Source organism: Saimiri boliviensis, chromosome 7 (genome assembly GCF_048565385.1).
Source record: "Saimiri boliviensis isolate mSaiBol1 chromosome 7, mSaiBol1.pri, whole genome shotgun sequence".
NCBI classification, from domain to species: domain Eukaryota; kingdom Metazoa; phylum Chordata; class Mammalia; order Primates; family Cebidae; genus Saimiri; species Saimiri boliviensis.
The window spans coordinates 13,553,789-13,574,853 of NC_133455.1; the positions used below are offsets into that span (position 1 = coordinate 13,553,789).

A 21,065-nucleotide genomic window follows, 5' to 3' on the forward strand; every position below is an offset into this window, starting at 1 on the left:
CATATATTCATTGCAGCACTGTTTACAATAGCCAAGTCTTGGAACCAACCAAAATGCCCATCAATGATAGACTGGACAGAGAAAATGTGGCACATATACACCATGGAATACTATGGAGCCATAAAAAATGATGAGTTCGTGTCCTGTGTAGGGACGTCAATAAACCTGGAAACCATCACTCTTAGCAAACTGACACAGGAAGAGAAAATCAAACACCACATGTTCTCACTCATAGGCGGGTATTGAACAATGAGAACACATGGACACAGGGAGGGGAGCATCACACACTGACATCTGTGGTGGGGGGACTAGGGGAGGGACAGCAGGGGGTGGGGAGTTGGGGAGGGATAACATGGGGAGAAATGTCAGATATAAGTGATGGGGATGGAGGCAGCAAACCATATTGCCATGGATGTACCTATGCAACAATCCTGCATGTTCTTTACATGTACCCCAGAACCTAAAATTCAATTATACATATATATATATATCATATATATATTATACATCATATATATTATTATATATATCATATATATATATATATATATATAATAAATAAAAAAAAAAGAAACTGTCATTGCAAAATTGTAACAGACATCTGAATTAAACTACATCTTGCTTCTAACCACCAAGCTGTCCTTGTTCATTCCTGGGCATAGGCTGAACTAACTTTGGAGTAACTTAGTTTATAGTTTAAAACAAAGATGAGGCAGGCTGCGGTGGCTCACGCCTGTAATCCCAGCACTCTGGGATGCCAAGGCGGGTGGAACACGAGGTCAAGAGATCGAGACCATCCTGTTCAACATGGTGAAACCCCGTCTCTACTAAAAATACAAAAAAAGTTAGCTGGGTGTGGTGGCGCATGCCTGTAGTCCCAGCTACTCAGGAAGCTGAGGCAGGAGAATTGCTTGAACCCAGGAGGTGGAGGTTGCAGTGAGCAGAGGTGGTGCCACTGCACTCCAGCCTGGTGCCTGGTGATGGAGGGAGACTCTGTCTCAAAAAGAAAAAAAAAAAAAAAGACAAAGACGATAACAGCCTTTTCTGAAAACAAACCTCCCTTTTCCCTAGGGACTAGACTGCCTTTATAGGACTAACGAATTGGCCACAAGACTAGAAATTTTGGTTTAGGAGTCATGCAGCTGGAGGTTACAAGATTCTGACCCTCCCTAAACTGCTCCTAAGATCAGTTTAGGATCTTGAGAAGTCTGCTTTGTCTAGGCAGCAGGCAAGATGAACCCACTGGGCAGTTACAAATTCAGGTAAGGTGAATCCACTGGGCAGTTACATAGAGGCCAGTATGTCTGAAACTAACAGAGGATCCTTGTGGGTCTACGCTCTCAATTTGGAGATCCAAGTTCAAATGCCGCCTCTGAGCTCAGGTCTGCAAGGGAATCTGAGACTGAGCTCCGCTGGACTCTTTGAGCTGGATCATTCTCTGTAAGAATCCCAGCATTGACTCTTACGTATTAGTCTGCTGGAGCTGTCCTAACAGAATACCACACCCTGAGTGGCTTAAATAACAGACATTTATTTTCTCACAGTTCTAGAGGCTGGAAGCTGAAGGTGCAGGTGCCAGCAGGCAGGGTTAGTTTCTCCTGAGGCCTCTCTCCTAGACTTGCAGACTGCCACCTTCCTGCTGTGTCCTCTCATGTGACCTTTTTTCTGTGTGCTCATGCCTGATGTCACTTCCTTTTTCATAAGGACACCGACCACATTGGATTAGGGCCCCACCTTTTGACTTCTGTTAACCTTACTTGTTTCTTTAATGGTCCTAACTCCAAAAACATTATATTGGGGCTTAGGGCTTCAGCATATTAATGTGTGTGGGGGGCGGGGGGGGGGCGGGGAGGTGGGCAGGGGCACAGTTTAGTTTATGACAATTACTGGGCACTTGAAATGTGACTGGTCCAAACTGATGTGTGTTCTAAGTATGAAATATATCCCAGATCTTTCATCATTCATTACTTTTCATCCTTTCATTGATTTTCATCATGTAATAAAAAACATAATGAAAATAATCTCATTAATACATTTTGAATACTGATTACATGTTGAAAGACGCTATTTTGGAGGTACTGAGTTAACAATATTTTATTAGAGTTACTTTCACTTGTTTCTATTTACTTTTTTTAGTGTGGCTACTCAGAAAGTTAAAATTACACACAAGGTTTGACTTGTTTAACTAGACTGTGTCTAGAGACCCTCAGAGAACCAACACAGCCATGCCTTGCAGTCAGTAAGAATATGCCCTCTGGGACCCTCTCTTCATCTCTCCCCTAGGCCCTTTAACTCCATTCCCTTACCCCACCTTCCAGGAGTCCTCCTGGGCTCAGTCATCAGTTCTGTCAAGTTGTGCATGGGTACTCCCTGGAAAGTCCAACCACGAAAGTAATCCTGTCCTCTGCTCCTCCCTGGGTTACCCTCCTGTAAGTCTTCTGCTCAGGGTTTAGGGTTGGGGGATTCTGGGACTGGGCAAGAACTTGAAGGCAACACCCCACTGCCTGCTCATGCCTGTTGGGTTGTCTATGGATCATTCCCTGCTGGGCTCACTCACCGGCTTCGTATAAGGTCCTTTTTGAGGTTTATTATTTCCTTGTCCATATACTTGATGCTCTTCATTGGCTTGTCTGGGACCTGATGAGAAGACAAGGGGTGAAAGTAAAAGGAGTGTTAATACAATGGTTACGAATGGAGCCAGGCACAGGCATGGTTTATCTGAGATGTATGGCTGGGTTTGAGGGGTCCTGGGCAGGACAGAGTCTACCTTGACACCGAAGAGGGGGCTGCCGTGTGACACAGTGGGCATGGTAAGGGCTTTGAAGACAGGTGGACCTGAGCTCTGATCCTGGTTCTGTCTGATGACCAGCTGTGTGACTTTGAACAAATTACTCAACCTCTGAAGAATTCGGGCTTCAATTTCTTCAGTAGAATGGGAGAATAACTCCTACTCTGTTTTGAGGATTAAATTAATTGCTAAATTCCTCACTTACAGCAAGTATTAGATAAATAGAAGTGACTACTATTAGCATTACACTTAAAGTAAAGCAAAAAATTAGGCATTAAAAATAATTATTGTTGGTAGTTTCAGCAGCTGATTTGGAGAGCTGAATCTTGTCAATGTAAAGATACAAATATACTTCCCCTCTCTTCCTGCCCCCACAGCAGAGGTTTATGAATGAATTATCCAGATAATTGTTCATGACCATTTCTTTCTCCCCATGAATTTTCCTTGACTATACATAAGGGAAATCTCACATTACTCAGAAGTTGATATAGGCTCAACATAAAGAAGAGAGATAAATTAACTATATTATATTTTATTATTATTATTATTATTATTATTATTATGTTTAGAGACAGGATCACATTGTCACTTAGGCTGGAGTGCAACTCACTGAAGTCTTAAGCTCCTCAGCCCAAGAGATCCTCTTGCATCAGTCTCCCAAGTAAGGCTAGGATTACAGGTTTGAGCCATCATACTTGAAAAATTATGTTTTAGTATAAAAGTCATTTTTCTCAACCCCTAGTTTGGAGAAACAATAATCAGAATATTATCTGGATTATCTTGTCTTGAAATTTTCCTGCACCTTATGATTTTTTTAAAACAAAAAGAATACTAAGAAATTAGGGGAAAATGGGCACTCTCAGATAAAGCTGGTAAATACTTTGTGCTGGCATTCCAGAAGGGCAACCAGATGCTTTAGAAATGAGCATGTCCTTAGATCCAACAACTCTGCTGTCAAGAATTCTAGGGAAATAGCCTTTCATGGGCATAGAGGTTCATCAAAACTGTCCACCAGGATGCTGCTGGTAATAGCAAACTATTGGAAAACAACTTTGCAACTCACAATAGAAGACAGGTTAAATAACTATGGTGCATCTAAACAATGAAATACTATGAAGCAATTAAGTATAATGGCAACATAATGTAAGTATGTTTATTGATATATAAAGATGTTTGATTTCTTTGAGTCAAAAGACATGTTACAAAGTAATATTTATAGCATGATTCTGTTTTTGTTTTTGAAAAATGATCTGTGTGGATAGACACATATCAAAGATATGAAATGACATAGCTCCAAAATGCAGTTATTCTCTCTGGGGGTGAGATTATGGCAGGTTTCATTTCTTTTTCTTGGCTGATGTGCACTTCCTATAACTTTGCACTAAATATTAATTAGTTACATAGTGAAAGAGAAAAGATTTAAAAAGTAAATGGCAAGGTGAAATATGACAAAGGCTGGTTGGTAGTGGTTTTTGAAGGTAGGATGAGAACACGTTGGGTGCTCACTAGCAGAAATCCCAGTATCGATGTGTGTGGGGAGGCAAAGTAATTTCCCTGGAGCCACCATCATTGAAATTGGGCTATGGTGCCTGCTGCTCTGGGGCTTTGAAAGTGAAAGGTGAGAAGTATAGTTGTTTCAAAGTTGAATGACGTTTGTGGCAGAGTTGGGTGGGAGATGGTGGGAGATGAAGTGGAGGAAGGAACTGCTTCTGGCCTGCTTGATTCTATTTTTCTCCTGGGTTGGCCAATACATATTTCCATGTAAGGCAGCAAAGATGAAGAGTGAAGAGTCTATGACAATTCCACAGACTATTTGTAACTGCATCTATTACTTGCCCACTCAAGAAAGTGGGGCCAGGCACAGTGGCTCATGCCTGTAATCCTAGGATTTTGGGAGGCTGAGGCAGGAGGATGGTTTGAGCTCAGGAACTTGAGACCAGACTGGGCAACGTGACAAAACCCTGTCTCTACAAAAAATACAAAAACATTAGCCAAGCCTGTGGTGGTGCATGCCTGTAATCCCAGCTACTCAGGAGGCTGAGATGGGAGGATCGCTTGAGCTCAGAAAGTCAAGGCTGCTGTGACCTGAGATCGTGCCATTTAGTCCAGCCTGGATGACAGAATGAGACCTTGTCTCAAAAAAAAAAAGGAGAAAAACAAAGGAAAATATAAAGAATGCAAAACAAAACAACAAAACAAAACGTGGATAGCCTTGAATCAGGTCAACTGGATAGGAAACAATGAAATCATTTACAAATTTTGTCTCTGTATTAGTAGTAATGAATTACAGGCACTACGTCTTCCTCGTCTCATTATACCAGGGGGCCTCAAGAACCCCTTGGCTGGAAATTGATGACAGACCCATCAGTGTTCATGGATGAAGTGAGTGGAGAGACCACCCTGAGAGGCATGTAAGGAACTGCAGGAGTGCTTCCCCAAGCTTTTGCATAATGAACATTCATTTGCCTCACACATCCAACATCTGTTTACCCTCTGTGTTGATATCAGTTATTTCCCTGGTTAGGCCCTTTGCCTTTTCTTTAGTTGGCACTTGCGTCTTGCGAGATGCTCATGGTACCAGCAGCAGATGAGGCCCTGAATAACTGAAGCCAAACAGCACAAACCTGTCAAAGTGGTTGGTTTATGGATGATCATGTGACCCAGTTTGGGCAAATGAGATGCAAGCACTTTCTAGAGGCTTCTGGGAAGCACAGGTAGAGATGTTCTCCTTCCTTGCTGACTAGAAATGGGGAAAATGATATTCCTTGGGAGCTGCTCACAGCCATTTTGTGCCCATGAGGGTAGCCAGCCTTGGGCAAAGATGATGTGGAGGAAAGGCAGAGAAGAGAGAGAAAAACTCGTCCCACGGTGCCTTGTTAAACTGATCAAGCTTCATTGGATCTTGACTTTTCATGAACATTTCCTTTATTATTTATAACAGCTTAAATTAGGTTTTCTGTTACTTGCAGCCACAAAATTCTATCTGAAATGCGTTCCTCTCTTGGGAGTGGCAAAACAGCTAAAAGACTGAGACTTATTTTAACTAGTTTTTCTTCCTTTCCCATCACTGCTTTTGAGGCATCAAGATCAGACGACCCCCATTCTGGTGTATTTCACAGTGAAAGCAATGAGATTGGCCGTGTTGAGATCAAATATTTTAAAATGAGGTTGCCTGTCTTTCTAATCCCACTTATTTTGGAGAACCTCATTATGTATTTCCTGCAGGCCAAAGTAACTTTCCAAAAAGATGCTGTGAACTAAGCATACTTATAAATGAAGGAAAAATAAGCACATCAGAAATTCTCCTGCCAGATAATTTGAAAATACATGATTGAAACCCTGTTTTATGCTACGGTCATGTCTTCAACATTCTCCCAAACATCTTCAATTTCACCTTCCTCATGAAACAACTATGAGCATTTTTTGTCCAACATTCAAGCATTTTTTTTTTCAAATGTCACCTAATGATAGCTGTCTGTGCACCAGGAATTTACATCATTGTGTAAGAGTGGATTTGGAATTGGTACTGAATTGTGTCCTCAACTTGACGCCAACTTTAGCAGCATGAGATGGCCCCGCTTAAGCCTCACAACTATGTCAGCATTTCAATGGAGTCTCAGGAAACCATTTTTGTCAAAGTATAATTTTGTAATTATAAATATAACTTTATGATTATAACTTTATAATTATAGTTTTGTTTAAAATTATAATAAGCCAGCAGAAATAACTAGTTGTCAGGACATTTATGAACATCATTTAATATTAACACAATAAAAAGTTTATAAAGCACTCAAAAATCAGCCTCTCTACAACCTTTCTGGAGGGCAATTTAGACATGCGTGTGACAAGCTTTAAAAATACATATCCTCTTGCCCCAGCCAAGGAAATTATGTCGCCAGGATGAAAAGATTTATCCCCAAGGATATCTATCACAGCAGTGTGAATAATAGTGAACAACACCTAAATGTCCCGCAGTAGGCATTGTGGGGATAAATCATGGTCTAGTCAGACAGTGGTATGTGATGCATTTGAGTCTTGGTGCTATCACTTAGTGCTGCTATAGCTGTTTATTTACTAATGTGGAAAGTTGATAATGGAACATAATTTCAGATGAAAAATGCATGCTACAAAATGTAAAGACAGTAGATGATAGAGAAGTTTTAAGATTTATACTGATAAAGTCTATAGAAATTTCCAGAAATGTATGTGATCTGATACAAATGGTTTTAAAATACTGATATATGACAAGACATATATGTAATAATATAAGCTGGAAGTAAATACAATAAATTGTTAATAGAGATGTTATTTCAGGTTGTTTGAATTATAGGCAATTAATAATTTTTTGTTTTAGTTATCTTTTTTCCCTAATTTGTCTACAATTTACAGAGATTAATTTTAATAAAATAATAGCGTTTTTCATGTTTGTAAAGCAATTTTGACTAATTCTCTCAAGGCAGGCAAAGGAGAAATGTTTAATGCCAATTAAAATTGAGTCATCTGAGAGTCTGGAATGATGTAAGCCAATAGTTTAACATACTGGATCAGGCAGGGTCTAGGCAGGAGATCAGAGCTCATGACAGGTAGTTGAACAGAGGGAATTTAATACAGGGAGCAGTTACAAAGGTGCTGGAAGAGCTCAAAAGTCACATAAAGGCTGGTGAGGCAAGCTAGAGATTAGCAAAAGGAAACCTCTACCATCTCCAGGGCTGGAGGAATTAAGGGAAAAGGTGGCCTTCAGAAGCCCTGGAATCGGGCCACGTGGCTAAGTTAGACTTATGGAGGAGATGTAGTTCCAGCTGGAGGTGCCACCGAAAGCCGAATGAGAGAAGGGGCAAAATGCCCGGGCTTCTGTTTAGCAATCACCCTTCAGTTTCCTGCTGGTGCCTCCTATTGGCTGAACCTACCTGGAAGCCAGCTGCAAGGGCACCTGGGAAATGTAGTTTGCAAGGATCAGTCCCCTGTAGGGAGCAGGAAATGGAAATGAGGGTGAAAGCAAGTGATTAAGGTCCGACGTATGCAAATGCCTTGGCCCCAGGCCACTTTTGGACTATAAAGCAGGTCTGCCCCTTAATTTAACCAAGGATTCCTTTACAGATAACTTTGGATATTCCTTTTGATCTTAAGCCTGAGGTTCCCAGAGTTTTCCATGGCTTAAATGCATATCCAGAACTGTGATCATGCCCCTCACTTCCTCCAAAAAATTATTATCAAAAATCATGATTCTAGGATATTCAGAACCCTCCTACTTCTCCCAATTTCTCCAGATCTTTGTAGATCATCTCCCCTCCCATCAAATCTTACCGGTTCTACTTCCCACATTGTTAGGTCTTAATACTCCTTACTGACACTCATTTATGTGTCTCCCTACCCAGGTAATTTGTAATACAACTTCACATTTAATATTTTATATTTTATTCTGGTTTTGACACTAACGAACATTGTATTGTGTTGGTGCACAAGTCATTGTGGTTTTTGCCATTGAAATTCACTTACCATTGAATGAATGCCAAAAATTCATTTGCCATTGAAACGGCAAAAACCACAATAACTTTTGTACCAACCTAATAGAAAATCAGGAAAGGATAAAAAAATTAGGAGAAAATAAAAGCCAAGCAAAACTGAACTGTATCACCATCTGATAGTTTGGATCTATATTCCCACCCAAATCTCATGTTGAAATGTAATTCCTAATGCTGGAGGTGGATCCTTGTGGGAAGTGATTGGATCATGGGGGTAGTATCTCATGGTTTAACACCATGCCCCCTTGATACTGTCCTTTCAATAGTGATTTCTTGTGAAATCTGGTTGTTTAAAAGTGTGTGGCCATGTATGTTTATTGCAGCACTGTTCACAATAGCAAAGACTTGAAACCAACCCAAATGCCCATCAATGATAGACTGGATAAAGAAAATGTGGCAATATACACCATGGAATACTATGCAGCCATAAAAAAGGATGAGTTCATGTCCTTTGCAGGGCCATAGATGAAGCTGGAAACCATCATTTTCAATAAACTGACACACGAACAGAAAACCAAACACCGCATGTTCTCACTCATAAGTGGGTGTTGAACAATGAGAACACAGTGACACAGGGAGGGAAACAGCACACACCGGGGCCTGTCAGGGGTGGGGAGCTAGGGGAGGGATAGCAGGGGGTGGGGAAATCAGGGAGGGATAGCGTTAGGAGAATTACCTAATGTAGACAACGAGGTGATGGATGCAGTAAACCACCAAGGCACATGTATACCTATGTAACAAACGTGCACGTTCTGCACATGTATCCCAGAACTTACAATATATTTTTTAAAAAGTGTGTGGCATTTCTCCCATCCCTCTCTTGGTCCTGCTCCTACCATGTAAGATGCCTGCTCATGACTTGCCTTCTGCTATGAGTGAAAGCTCCCAAGGCCTCCCCAGAAGCAGATGCCAGCATCATGCTTCCTGTACAGTCTGCGAAACTGTGAGCCAATTAAACCTCTTTTCTGTATAAATTACCCAGTCTCAGGTATTTCTTTAGAGCAATGTGAGAATGGGCTATCTCTGCAGAATACACCATCTCTGCAGATATCATTTGTTTTGTGCTTTGTGATGACTTCCAGCCTGGTTGCCTAAAAGCCATCTTGGGGACAGTTGATTTTGATTTTCTGTCTTTGCTTCCCTTAGATGTGCCATTGGCTTCAGAGCTTTCAGTTTTCCTATTGCTCTGCAGAACACGGGTGATGACTCCATTCTTTGTTTACTAGAAAACATAGTCAAGTCTCTGCCTTGCCCACCTTTCCTACAGCGTGTGTGAACACCATCCTTTCTCTTATTGCCCCAATGAGTCGTTGAGAGCAGGATCATGAGAAACACCACGTGACATCCTGTACTGCACCAGGCTAAAAGGTGGTAAATGGGGGTGGGAGGAGTCCACTCACAGTGGATTCTTAGATGGGGATGGTTTTCTTGGCAGGTATACTCACATTCAATATTCATGTGCTGGGGCTGTTTAAATAATAACATCTGGAAGTGATGTGGTTTAATCTGATGGCTGAGAAGTGGAATGTGGCAGGAAAGGATGGAAAGACCTTTGTTGTCAGAAAGACCTTGAGTCCTGGCCCTGTCACTTAGGAGTTCAGTGACCTTGAGTGAGGTACCTTTACTCCCCATTTGTGAAATGGATCTAATGCCAATTCTACCAGTCACATTATTGTTCTCCTATGTACTATATGTGCACAGTACCAAATATGTTCCTTCTTTTTTTTTTTTTTTTTTTTTGAGGCAGAGTCTCCCTCTGTCACCAGGCTGGAGTGTAGTGGTCTGATCTCAGTTTACAGTAATCTCCGCCTCCTGGATTCAAATGATTCCCCTGCCTCAGCCTCTGGAGTAGCTGGAACTACAGGCACACACCACCATGCCCAGCTAATTTTTTGTATTTTAGTAGAGATGGGGTTTTACCATGTTGGCTAGGCTGGTCTTGAACTCCTGACCTCATGATCCACCTGCCTCAGCCTCCCAAAGTGCTGGGATTACAGGCGTGAGCCACCGTGCCTGGCCCCAATCGCGTTCTTATATGAAATAGATGATTCCATCGAGTCCTTGCCGTATTCTTATTTCCATTCTATAAGGGAGCAAGTGGAGGCTTAAATAGGTGAAACTGACTTGCTACTAAGTGGCAAAGCCTGAATTTGAACTCAAGTTCAAGTGACATGGAAGCGTGTGTTCTTAATCCCTACTCCATTCTGCATCCCCATCCCCCTTCCCCTAGTTTGCGTAGTGGGGACTACTGAAGGGTAGCAGTTGCTAGCTATTGATTTACAGATACTACCTCCAAAACTCTTCCACTGAATTTTGTTAGATTTCATCATAAAGAATTTAATATGCAGAAAATCAGAATGATTTGTTGAAGGTCATGGCCGGAAAGCCAATCTTCTACTTATCTGTTGTTCTCTGTGTTTTATGAAAGAATGTTCTGAACTCATCTTTGTTATTCCTTAAAATATGATCTACTTCCTAGAATCAGATTAAGATGGAAATGAATTCCTGTTAAATGCACCCGGGCTGATACAGACATCAGGGAAACAGCTGGGATGCTCCGTGGAGGGGTGAGGGGGAAGGGAGACTGAAGAGACAACACTGAGAAGCACACATGCTGATTAACAAACTTCAGACTCATCACGGAGAAGCTGTAAAGCACGGAGTAGGCGGGATCATGGTGGGAGTACACAAGTCAACCCGGAGACCTTAGCTTGCACACTGATGTTTAAGTTTGTGGTGGTTTTAAAATGTTTATTTCTTAAATTTTTGTGGGTACATAATAGGTGCATATATTTATGGGATACATGAGATATTTCGATACAGGCATGCAATGTGATGTAAGCACATCATGGAGAATAGGGTATCCATCCCCTCAAGCATTTATCCTTTGAGTTATAAACAGTTCAATTACACTTTTAGTTATTTAAAAGTGTAAGTTATTATTGACTATAGTCAACCTGTTGTGCTATCAAATAGCAGGTCTGATTCATTCTATTTTTTTGTACCCATGAACCATTCCCACCTTCTGCTCCCCGTCCCCCACTATCCTTCCCAGCCTCTGGGAACCATCCTTCTACTCTCTATGTCCATTAGTTCACTTGTTTTGATTTTCAGATCCCACAAATAAGTGATAACCTGTGATGTTTGTCTTTCTGTGCCTGGCTTGTTTCACTTAACACACTTCACATAATGATCTCCAGTTCCATCCCTGTTGTTGCAAATGACTGGACCTCATCCTCTGTTTGTGGCTAATATTCCGTTTTGGTGGTTTTATGATGATGATGGGCAGTTTCTTTTGGAGAGAGTAAGGATTTTTTTTGTAATAAGGACATATGATGGGTATCTACCTACATAGAGATAAGCCAGAAATAGCGACCTCATCCATACACAGACCCTTCAAACTGAAAAAGGAAGTGTGCTATAGAATTTTTTCGCAGCTCTTTGTTGAAGGCAGGTTGCATCCTTCAGAGAATATTTTGATTCAACCTCCCTTCCCCCGCATCTTCTTATGGACTCAGGAGAAAAGAAGTTGGGGTCTGTGGATTGGCAGGGAGAGGTGGTGGAGGAAGGGACTGTCATCTGGGGAGATGAGCAAGTCCTCTGCTGAGAGCTTAGGGGAGACTAAGTAGCAGGAGTCCTCTGGGAAGAAGAGGAGAAGGAACAATGGTCCCTGGGAAGGAGGCTTCTGATACTCAGCTTCTGGTATCAGAAGCTTGGCTCTATGTTCTTTCTGCTGTTGCTGAATGAATGAAAAGACGAATCCATCAGAGTCTCAAGGTTTAACCCCACCAGTTAATGATTAGTTACAAAGGAAACGAGGTACCCATATAACGGTGAGGTCTGGCAGACACCACTTTAACCATCACGGCTGTGCTTAGCGTCACCAGTGATAGGACAGACTCTTATCAGGTGCACCTAAAGTGATGCACTGAGAAGAGCACACCATCACCTACATGGTTACGTTACCTACATGTGTGTCCTGTGCCAAAGATCCAATCTGAATCTAATCATGAGAAAGCAATCAGAAAAATAATAAGGTTATTTTGCAAAATAGGTGACCTTGACTCTTAAAAGATGTCAATGTCTGTGTCCATTGGGGCCTCTGGGAAGCAGACACGGAGAGAGGAGTACAAAATGCTCATTGCGGGTAAGGCCATGAAAGAGAAAAGGAGGAGGAAGTGGGATCTGGCAGGAGAGCCTCAGACCACGATGCAGATCTGACAAAGTCCAGCCAATGCAACAGGGAGCTCCAGAGCAAAGACTGCTTAAGTCCAAGCGCAAGGCAGAAATGGCCAGAGCCCACTGATGGGGGATTTCTGGGGAAGATTCAGACTTCTGCTGCGGGAAAGCTGCTGTCGATGCTGGCAGTGTTAGCAGCTGGAGACTCTCAGCTACCTGTGCCTCTTGCTGGCACGTTCTTTCTTCGGAGACAAATGCAAAGGATACACCTCTTTGTCTTCTAACGGTGTCAGAAGATCTGTTTCTTTAGGACACCAAGGGGACACAACAACTCAATGCAATGCATGGTCCCTTGATTGAATGCTGGATTGGAGACAAAGCCATAAAGGGCATGACTGGGACAACCAGGGGCATTTGCATAGGAACGGCATGTTCAATAAGAGCATTGGGGCTCACATCTGTAATCCTTGCACTTTGGAGGCTGAGGTGAGTGGATCACCTGAGGTCAGGAGCTCGAGATCAGCCTGGCCAACATGGTGAAATCCTGTCTCTACAAAAAATACAAAAATTAGCCAGACATGGTGGCATGTACCTGTAGTCCCAGCTACTGAGGAGCCTGAGGTAGAAGAATCGTTTGAACCCAGGAGGCAGAGGCTGCAGTGAGCCAAGATCGTGCCACTGCACTCCAGCCTGGGGAACAGAGTGAGACTCCACCTCAAAAAAAAAAAAAAAAAAAAAAAAAGAGAGAGAGAGAGAGAATAACATTGGATTAATGTGAAATTTCTGTGTTAACTGTATTGTGACTATGAAGGAGAATGACCTCAGGTAATGCATTCTCAAGTGTTTAGGTGTAAAGTGCCTACAACTGACTTTCAAAGGGCTCAGCTTAAAAAAATAGTAAATATACACACATATTATATATATAGTACACACATACATATATACACACATATATGCATATATAAATATATATGAAAAATATCATGGCAAAATGTTAAAGAAAAACATGGCAGAAAGATAACATTGTGAATTTAAGTTAAGGGTATTTGATTGCCTGTTGTACTATTTTAGCAAACTTTCTGTAGGTTTGAAATCTTTACAATGAAAAGTTTGGGAAAAAATATGAATCTACTGAAACCCCAGTTACAGGTTTTCCCTTGCTGCAATTAATTTACTTGGGTCTTCTTTAAATGTCAGTGAAGCACGACTGCCTTATGGAAGCCATACTTGGGGAATGAAGGAAGGGTCTGGGCTTCTTGCTGACATTCAGGGTCGGGGCTTAGATGAATTTGGGAAATAAAGGTAGGACCCATGCCCCTGAGGCTGGAGAAATTGTGGCCCAGCAGAGCATACAAGTTACCACCTGTCATAGAGTTTTTTGGTTGATTTGTTTGTTTTGCCTAAGTTTTTAGGTCCTGGCTAGATCAGTCAGTCCCTCTTCTTGAGGAGTTAAGGTCACACCTTAACCACTTCCTTTACTGGGCTCTCTGGGGCCACTACGCATCTGCTCAGGACAAGGTACTAGTTAAATAACTAGGGGGACAGAGCCTGATTGTATCTAATAGAGAAGTAACTCCATGAAAGGAAATTGGGTGCTCTAGGAAGGGGGATTGCATGCCTGTCAGCCAAAAGCCAATAAAATAGATAAAATAAGAGAGGGAGGAAAAAGAGAGGTAGAAAGAAAAATCTGATGTATTCCTAAAAGTAAAGATAAACCGTTCCCTCCTCCAGGCAACATCCCAGGCTGGTTAATAAGATCTCTCATCCTCAGGACAACTGAAGTTTGGGACCAAATTGCTATTTGTTGTGGAGGATTTTCTTGTACATTGTACAACGTAGCATCTCGCCTGCAAGTTACAACAATCAAAATGTCCCCAGACATTGCCAAGTGTCCTCTGGGAAGCAAAATCACCCTCAACTGAGAACCATTGAACTAAACCTTCATGACGGGAGGGGTGGGAATCTCTTTACAAAGACTCCATTCTAAATCCTGGCCCATCCCTTGATTTGTGGGGAGATTTTTGAAAAAACTCAGGACACCTGAGAAAAATTAAAACAGCAAAATAAACATTCTATTTGATGCCATGCAATTTATCTGTTCTTCAGCCCTGCTTCAGGCTGGAGCCTTCTTCCCACCTATAAAGTTGTTTTGAAGTAAAAAAAAATCTACTGAGCTGTGTGAGGAAAGTTGTAATCAGCAGGGATTTTTCCCCCTTCCCAAAGATTCTGATTTTTCTGTGTAAGTTCTATTTGTTCTTTGTTTAGGGGCCTCAGTAATAAAGAACTTCATTTTCTACCCTGGATGGCCATTTTGAATGTAGCTGGATGTTCCTCACTGGAGTGTGTTTGTGGATGAGCCCTCCCTAGTTTGTCCTACAGCAGACATTGACTTATTTAATCCTCACACCAACCCTATTCCTTATTCCTGTTTTCCTGAAAAGGAAACCCAGTATCTGAGAGGTCAAGTCACTTATTCAAGGTCACAGAGATAGAAAGTGGGAAAACTCAGTGCCCTCCCATCCTTGATACCTTTCCCTACCCTTATCGAATCCAGGGGTCAGCAAACTACAGCCTGCGGCTGGTTTTTGTATATTACGGTTTTACTGGGTCACAGTCACACCCATGTGCTTATTATGGTTTATAGATGTTTTCCTGTTATAACAGCAGAGTTTAGTAGCCGTTTCAGAGGCTGCGCATCCTGGAATGTTTACTATTTGGCCCTTTTGAGAAAAAGCTTATCTTTTAACTCTGCTGGGCTGCATTCCTTGGTCTCTCTAAGCCTGGAAGGCTGTCGTATAAGGATGCACAGGTTGAACACTGCACAACTCTGGAGAGATACACTATTTGCATTTTAGTGAATGTGAATGGAGTCTCTCTTTAAGTAGTCAGTGAAAAAAAGGTGTGTCTAAGTCACGTAAATTGACAAATTATTGAAGAATTGCTACACATCAGCACTGTGCTAAGCATTTTGCATTATCAGTCTCCTTTACGTCTTCCAATAACCCAGTGAGACGGCTACTAAAAAACCCCTTTTATGGAAGGAGAAATGGAGGCATAGATGAAGTTGTTCAAGGTTACACAATTGGTTAGTGGTCAGAACCAGGATGAGAACCCTGGTCTTCCTGCCTTTAAAACTAGGTTTCGGGCCAGGTGTGGTGACTCATGCCTGTAATGCCAGCACTTTGAGAGGGCAAGATGGGAGGATCAGTTCAGGCCAGGAGTTTAAGGCCAGACTGGGCAACATGAGAACTTCCTCTCTACAAAAAACAAAACAATTACCTGGACATGGTGGCATGCACCTGCAGCCCTTGCTACTCAGGAGGCTGAGGCAGGAGGATCACTTAAACCTGAGAGTTTGAGGTTAAGATGAGCTATGATTGCACCATTGCACTCCAGCCTGGGCAACAGCCTAAGACCCTGTCTCTAAAAACAAAACAAAATGAAATACAAAAACAAAAACAAGACAAAAAACACGAGTCCTCAGCCATTAAGCCTCCCTGAAAATTCAGTTTTCCCATCCTTTGGGCTGGGAAAACTATTTTGTTTTTTAAATTCTCCCTGTTTTTAAAGGAGGGTTTGCTGAGAAGGAAGATGAATATGAAGAGGGTTGTGGAAGAAACACAGTGAGAATGAATGGTTCCAGCTAATAAAGACCAGAGTGGCTGGGCGTGGTGGCTCACACCTATAACCCCAGCACTTCGGGAGGCTGAGGTGAACGGATCACTTGAGGTCAGGAGTTAGAGACCAGCTTGGCCAACATGGTGAAACCTCGTCTCTACTAAAAATAAAATATTTAGCTGGGGGTGGTGGTGCATGCCTGTAATCCTAGCTACTTGGGAGGCTGAGGCAGGAGAATCGCTTGAACCCAGGAGGCAGGGGTTGCGGTGAGCCAAGATCGCACCACTACACTTGCGCCTGGGCGACAGAGTGAGACACCATCTGAAAAACCAAACCAGAGTGACAGACAGTGGACGGCTAGGAGGGGACGTGGGGGAAAGGGTGAGGGAAGGGGAAACTGATATCCAAGAAAGAACCCACAAGCTGCTAAAGGACTGTATTATTTTTTCTTGTGTGAGGTGCAATGTAACCTTCTCCCTCTCTTCTGTGAACTCTTCAGTAAAATCCCCATTATGCACTGGCACATGTGGAGTGGGGATTATGCTTTGAGGGGCTTGATGAAGCAGCCCCAAGGTGGGTGGGGGAGCAGAGGTGGACAAGGGACAGATTCAGGAGAAAAAAATGTGGAGTTGGAATCCCCTTTCCATGCGCTGCCCCTGTGTGACCCCAGGAAAGTCATCTCTTCTGCACGTCAGGGCTCCCACCTGGCATCTGCCTGGTCTTCATGAAACTGTGGCCAGGATGCTAAGAGCCCCGCTTGGTACACAGGGCTTTGTGAACCAGACAAGCCAAAGAAATGTCACTATTACTCTCACTATACCAGGAGTACCTGTAGTTTATACACATTGAATCAATTATGAGCTATGCATGAAAAATGTAACTTGAGTGAGACTACAAAAATGTTCCCCCCAAAATGCCTTAAGGGCCCAGTAAGACTGTCAGTGACCCCCGTGGTCAGCAAAGGTAGCGATGCGCCGATATAACAGTAGGTGGCACTAGATGCCATAGCTTTCAATCAAATCCTGGTTTCTTTCAATCTTTCTCTGCCTCGCTCTTCTCTCATTTGATTGAAATGGAAATTGGCTGCCAGCATCAATGAGCCCCCAGCAGCCCTGGGACTGAGCTGGCATGCCAGCAGCCAATGTGTTATCCACCCAGCTAATTTAAAAAAAATAATAAAATACATTAATCTCATAAGCTCTTTTGAAAGACTAAGTATGAGGGGCCAGCAGTCCAGCTGTCAGGCCCTGGGAGCCAATGGGAATCTGTATGATGGGCTAGGGGCTGCTGTTCAAAGTCCTGGAGGAGCTTCAGGAAACAGGTGCCCCGGGATGTGACAATCCCTCTATTCTGCACCATGAACCTTGCAAATGGCGTGTCTGGAAATGCACAAGGCTTGAGATGGCAAATGGGCTCCAATCTGAGTGCCAGCTTCAATCTACCCATGAGCAGTCATTCCGTCTGGAGTGCCCTCCAGTCCAATCTTATCAGAAGAAATATCTGTGATTGATTAGCAATGTCTGCCATGGATCCAAGAAGGAACAGCAACATCAATGATGCCTCATTGCCTTTCCTGCAGTAGCGGGGGGTGGGGGGCGGTTAGCTGCCTTTCTCATTGAATCTTCATAGCCACTACAAAAGCTGGTATTGTGATTATTATTATCCCTATTTTCTGACTAAGAGACTTAAGACCTGGAGAAGTTAAATAACTTGCCAGAGGTCACCCAGCGAGTGAGTGAGGACTAGAACCAGAAGTCTGAACGTATCCAGTTGGCTGGAGGGCTCCCTTTATTGCATATTACACCACAATTTACTTCTTTTCCGGAAATGAAAAAATTTATTTGGCAATTCATCCTGGATAAATGAAACAAAGAGCGGTCTAGGAAAGTATCATTGCATATTGCTGATGTCCTGATAGGAAGAATGTGTGTTGGTGGTTAAGTCCCTATGTGGCTTCCATCCATTTTCTGTCTCCCTGGAAGAAGATAAAGTTGACATCTCTGCAGCAATCAAGCGAACCCCCTGAAGGTTCAAAGAAACCCGGCCTCCCATTGGCTAATAACTTTTAACTTCATTTTTTAAATGTGAAGAGCAGAAGCAGAGCTGAGTTTAAGCCACTGATGAAAGAGAAATGAGCCAAGATGCAGGAGAGCTGGTCGGGGCTTGACTCTTGGGCTGAGCTTTAGTGTGACACCAGGGATGCCAGGATGCTGTTCCCTGGATGCCATCTGATGCCAATTTATATGGATTACCTGCTGAGGCTCAGGGGCAAGAGCAGCTCACATATTTCTTAAATATCTGTTATGAGTTAGAAAACGTCTGAGGATATGGTGCTGAACTAGGGACCATCCCATCCTCAGGGATCTGGTGGTCTCATAGGAGAGACTTAACTAGGCTGTAGGGAAGTGCAGGTACCAGACACAGTGGGGGCTGGAAGGGCTGTTGGCAGCGATTCAGACTGTCCTGAATGCAAAATGTGGGGGGAAGGGTGAGTCCAGGCTCAGAACATGGTACCCCAAAACACGGTGCCTTGGTATACTAAGTCTTTTTGGATGAAAAGAGATGGGGAGGGGCTAAGAAACAAGGTCTCTCTGACTTTCTTTCTATCTCTCCTCTTTCTTCCCCGAGAAGGTCATAGAAACAGGAATTTCTCACCCCCAAGGTAGCTCATAGAAACTAGAACTTCGCTGTCCCAAAGGAAGCCGTAAAACATAGAAAGGCTCCTCTCTGGTCTCCTCCCTTCCACCCTGCTGGTTCTATGTGACATGTTTCTGGTCCCATACCTGACAGAGACACAGAAAATCCGAACACACAGGCCTTCCTAAGCATACCTCCCCTAAGTTTATTACCTTTAGATCACACCCCTTTTGTCCAGTCATGTTTCTCTACCACTATCCATGTTTCTCATCAGACTTAGCATAAAAACACACAGTTTTCCTGGGCCTTTGGTTCTCCTTTTCTGAAGGCTCCCATGTTATGTAAAACTTTGGCTAAAAAAATAATTTTGGCTAGGTGTGGTGGTTCACGCCTGTAATCCTAGCACTTTGGGAGGCCGAGGCAGGCAGATCACTTGAGACCAGCCTGGCCAACATGGTGAAACCCCATCTCTACTGAAAAAAAAAAATTACAAATATTAGCCGGATGTAGTGGTGGGCACCTGTAGTCCCAGCTACTTGGGAGGCTGAGGCAGGAGAATCCCTTGAACCCAGGAGGCAGAGGCTGCAGTGAGCCAAGATCACGCCACTGCACTCCAGCCTGGGCGAAAGAACGAGACTGCATCTAAAAAAAATTGTTATGCTTTTCTCTTATTAATATGTCTTTTGTTATGGGAATGTCATCCAAGATCCTTGTGATGGGTGAGGTAAAGGATTTTACTTTTTCTTCCCTATAGGTGTTTCAGACAGAAGGAATCAGAAGGAGCTGGAATGGTTGGAATGCAGAGTATGGGGTGTGTGTGTGTGTGTGTGTGTGTGTCTATTGGGGCGTGGTGATGAATGTTTTTCTGATGTCACCAGGCAGGAGAGAACATTCCTGAAGCTGGTAATGCTGTTGAGAAGCCATTTCAGCAAAATCAGCTTGGGGTGAGGGCCCGGTGAAGGACTGAAGAGGAAGCCTTGAGTTTTCTATTATTCCATCATTTTTTATTACTTTCTTTTTTTAAAGCAATTAGTATTTTCAGATGGTTTAAAAAAAATCAAAAGGTATGTGACGTTTTCAAATGTATTACTTCCACCTTGTCCTCAAACCATTTATTTCCCTCCCTGGAAATGACTAGTGTTATCAAGTTCTTGTGGACCCTTCCAGAGAGATTTGGAAACACACACACACTCACCTACACACACACACTCTTACACACACACATTCTTTCCAACACTAGCATCTACCTTTCACACAAATACACATGGTAGCGTTGTTTGTGCCCTGATTTCTCCCCGCATAACAAGGCATCTTGGAGAGTGTCAGGGTATTGAGTATTGAGGGACCAGAAGGAGGCTGGAGGAGGTTGATGCCAAGCTCTTGAGTCTTTGGAGCTGAATCTGGGAGTGAGAGTAGTGGCTAAGAGGTTGTCATTGATGCATGGATTGGAGCTCTGAGAGGAGGGTGGAATTGGAAGTTAAGGTAAGGAGTGTTGAATTAACTGTCAGAGAGGGAGGTGGGGAAAGGGGGCAGAGAGAGAGAGAGAAAGAGTGACAGAGTGAGACACAGAGACAGAAGCAGACAGACAGAGACAGAAAGAGACAGCGATGGGGGCCATGGAGGGAGGAGGGGAGAAGGGGATGCTAAGATTATGAAGATTAGAAGGCCAAAGACTGACACGGGGGAAACTGTCGAGAAACAGAGAGGACCAAGAAACTACAGAAAAGCCTGCCTGTTTCTGCAAATAAAGTTTTATTAGAACACAAGAAAATGGATATTGAGTGAAATCCCAGTTTTCTTATGTTTGCAAAATCCCAAACCATTTATCTTTTTTGCATTTCTTAATTATTTGTTGGTGTGAGAGCTGGAGCACATTTTGGTGACAATAAAGTTGTCATTCATGAAGGGCCCGCGGCTGCCTGGTGGCTGCAATGCCTCCTCTTCCTCACTGCAGGGGAGACCTTCAGTAGATAACGAGGTAACTTCCCAAGGTGTTATCGAAGTTCTTTTTGGTCTTCACAACTTGCTGGGGGTGCATTTAGTAGATGCCAGTGAGGCTGCTAAACATCCTACAACGTACAGGATGGTCCTTCTTCCCCCACAAAGCTGTATCAGATCCAGATTGTCAAGAGTGCTGAGGTTGAGCAACAATATTGCCAAGGCAAGTGCTGTGTTTTTATTTCTCCTGAAGATCTCGGGGCACCCAGCACCTAGGTTGGTGATGATCAGGATCTAGGTTTTGCGGTTTTGCTTTCCCTACACCGGAGTCTGTGGTAGGCAGCCTCTAAGACACCCCCCATAATCCCCGCCTCCTGGCACTC

General features: G+C 43.0%; 1 protein-coding gene and 1 long non-coding RNA gene across 2 annotated transcripts in view; one reads left to right on the forward strand and one right to left on the reverse strand.

The window, feature by feature from the left end:
• Positions 1 to 21,065, forward strand: part of LOC104652046 (uncharacterized) — a 217,943-nt gene that overhangs the window by 173,650 nt on the left and 23,228 nt on the right. The window lies entirely within an intron of this gene.
• CCDC60 (coiled-coil domain containing 60) overlaps positions 1 to 21,065 on the reverse strand; it is a 216,293-nt gene that overhangs the window by 120,130 nt on the left and 75,098 nt on the right. The window contains exon 2 of the mRNA XM_003932195.2: positions 2,558 to 2,637. Within this exon, the coding sequence (XP_003932244.1) occupies positions 2,558 to 2,637 (80 nt within the window). The remainder of the gene's footprint in view (positions 1 to 2,557; positions 2,638 to 21,065) is intronic.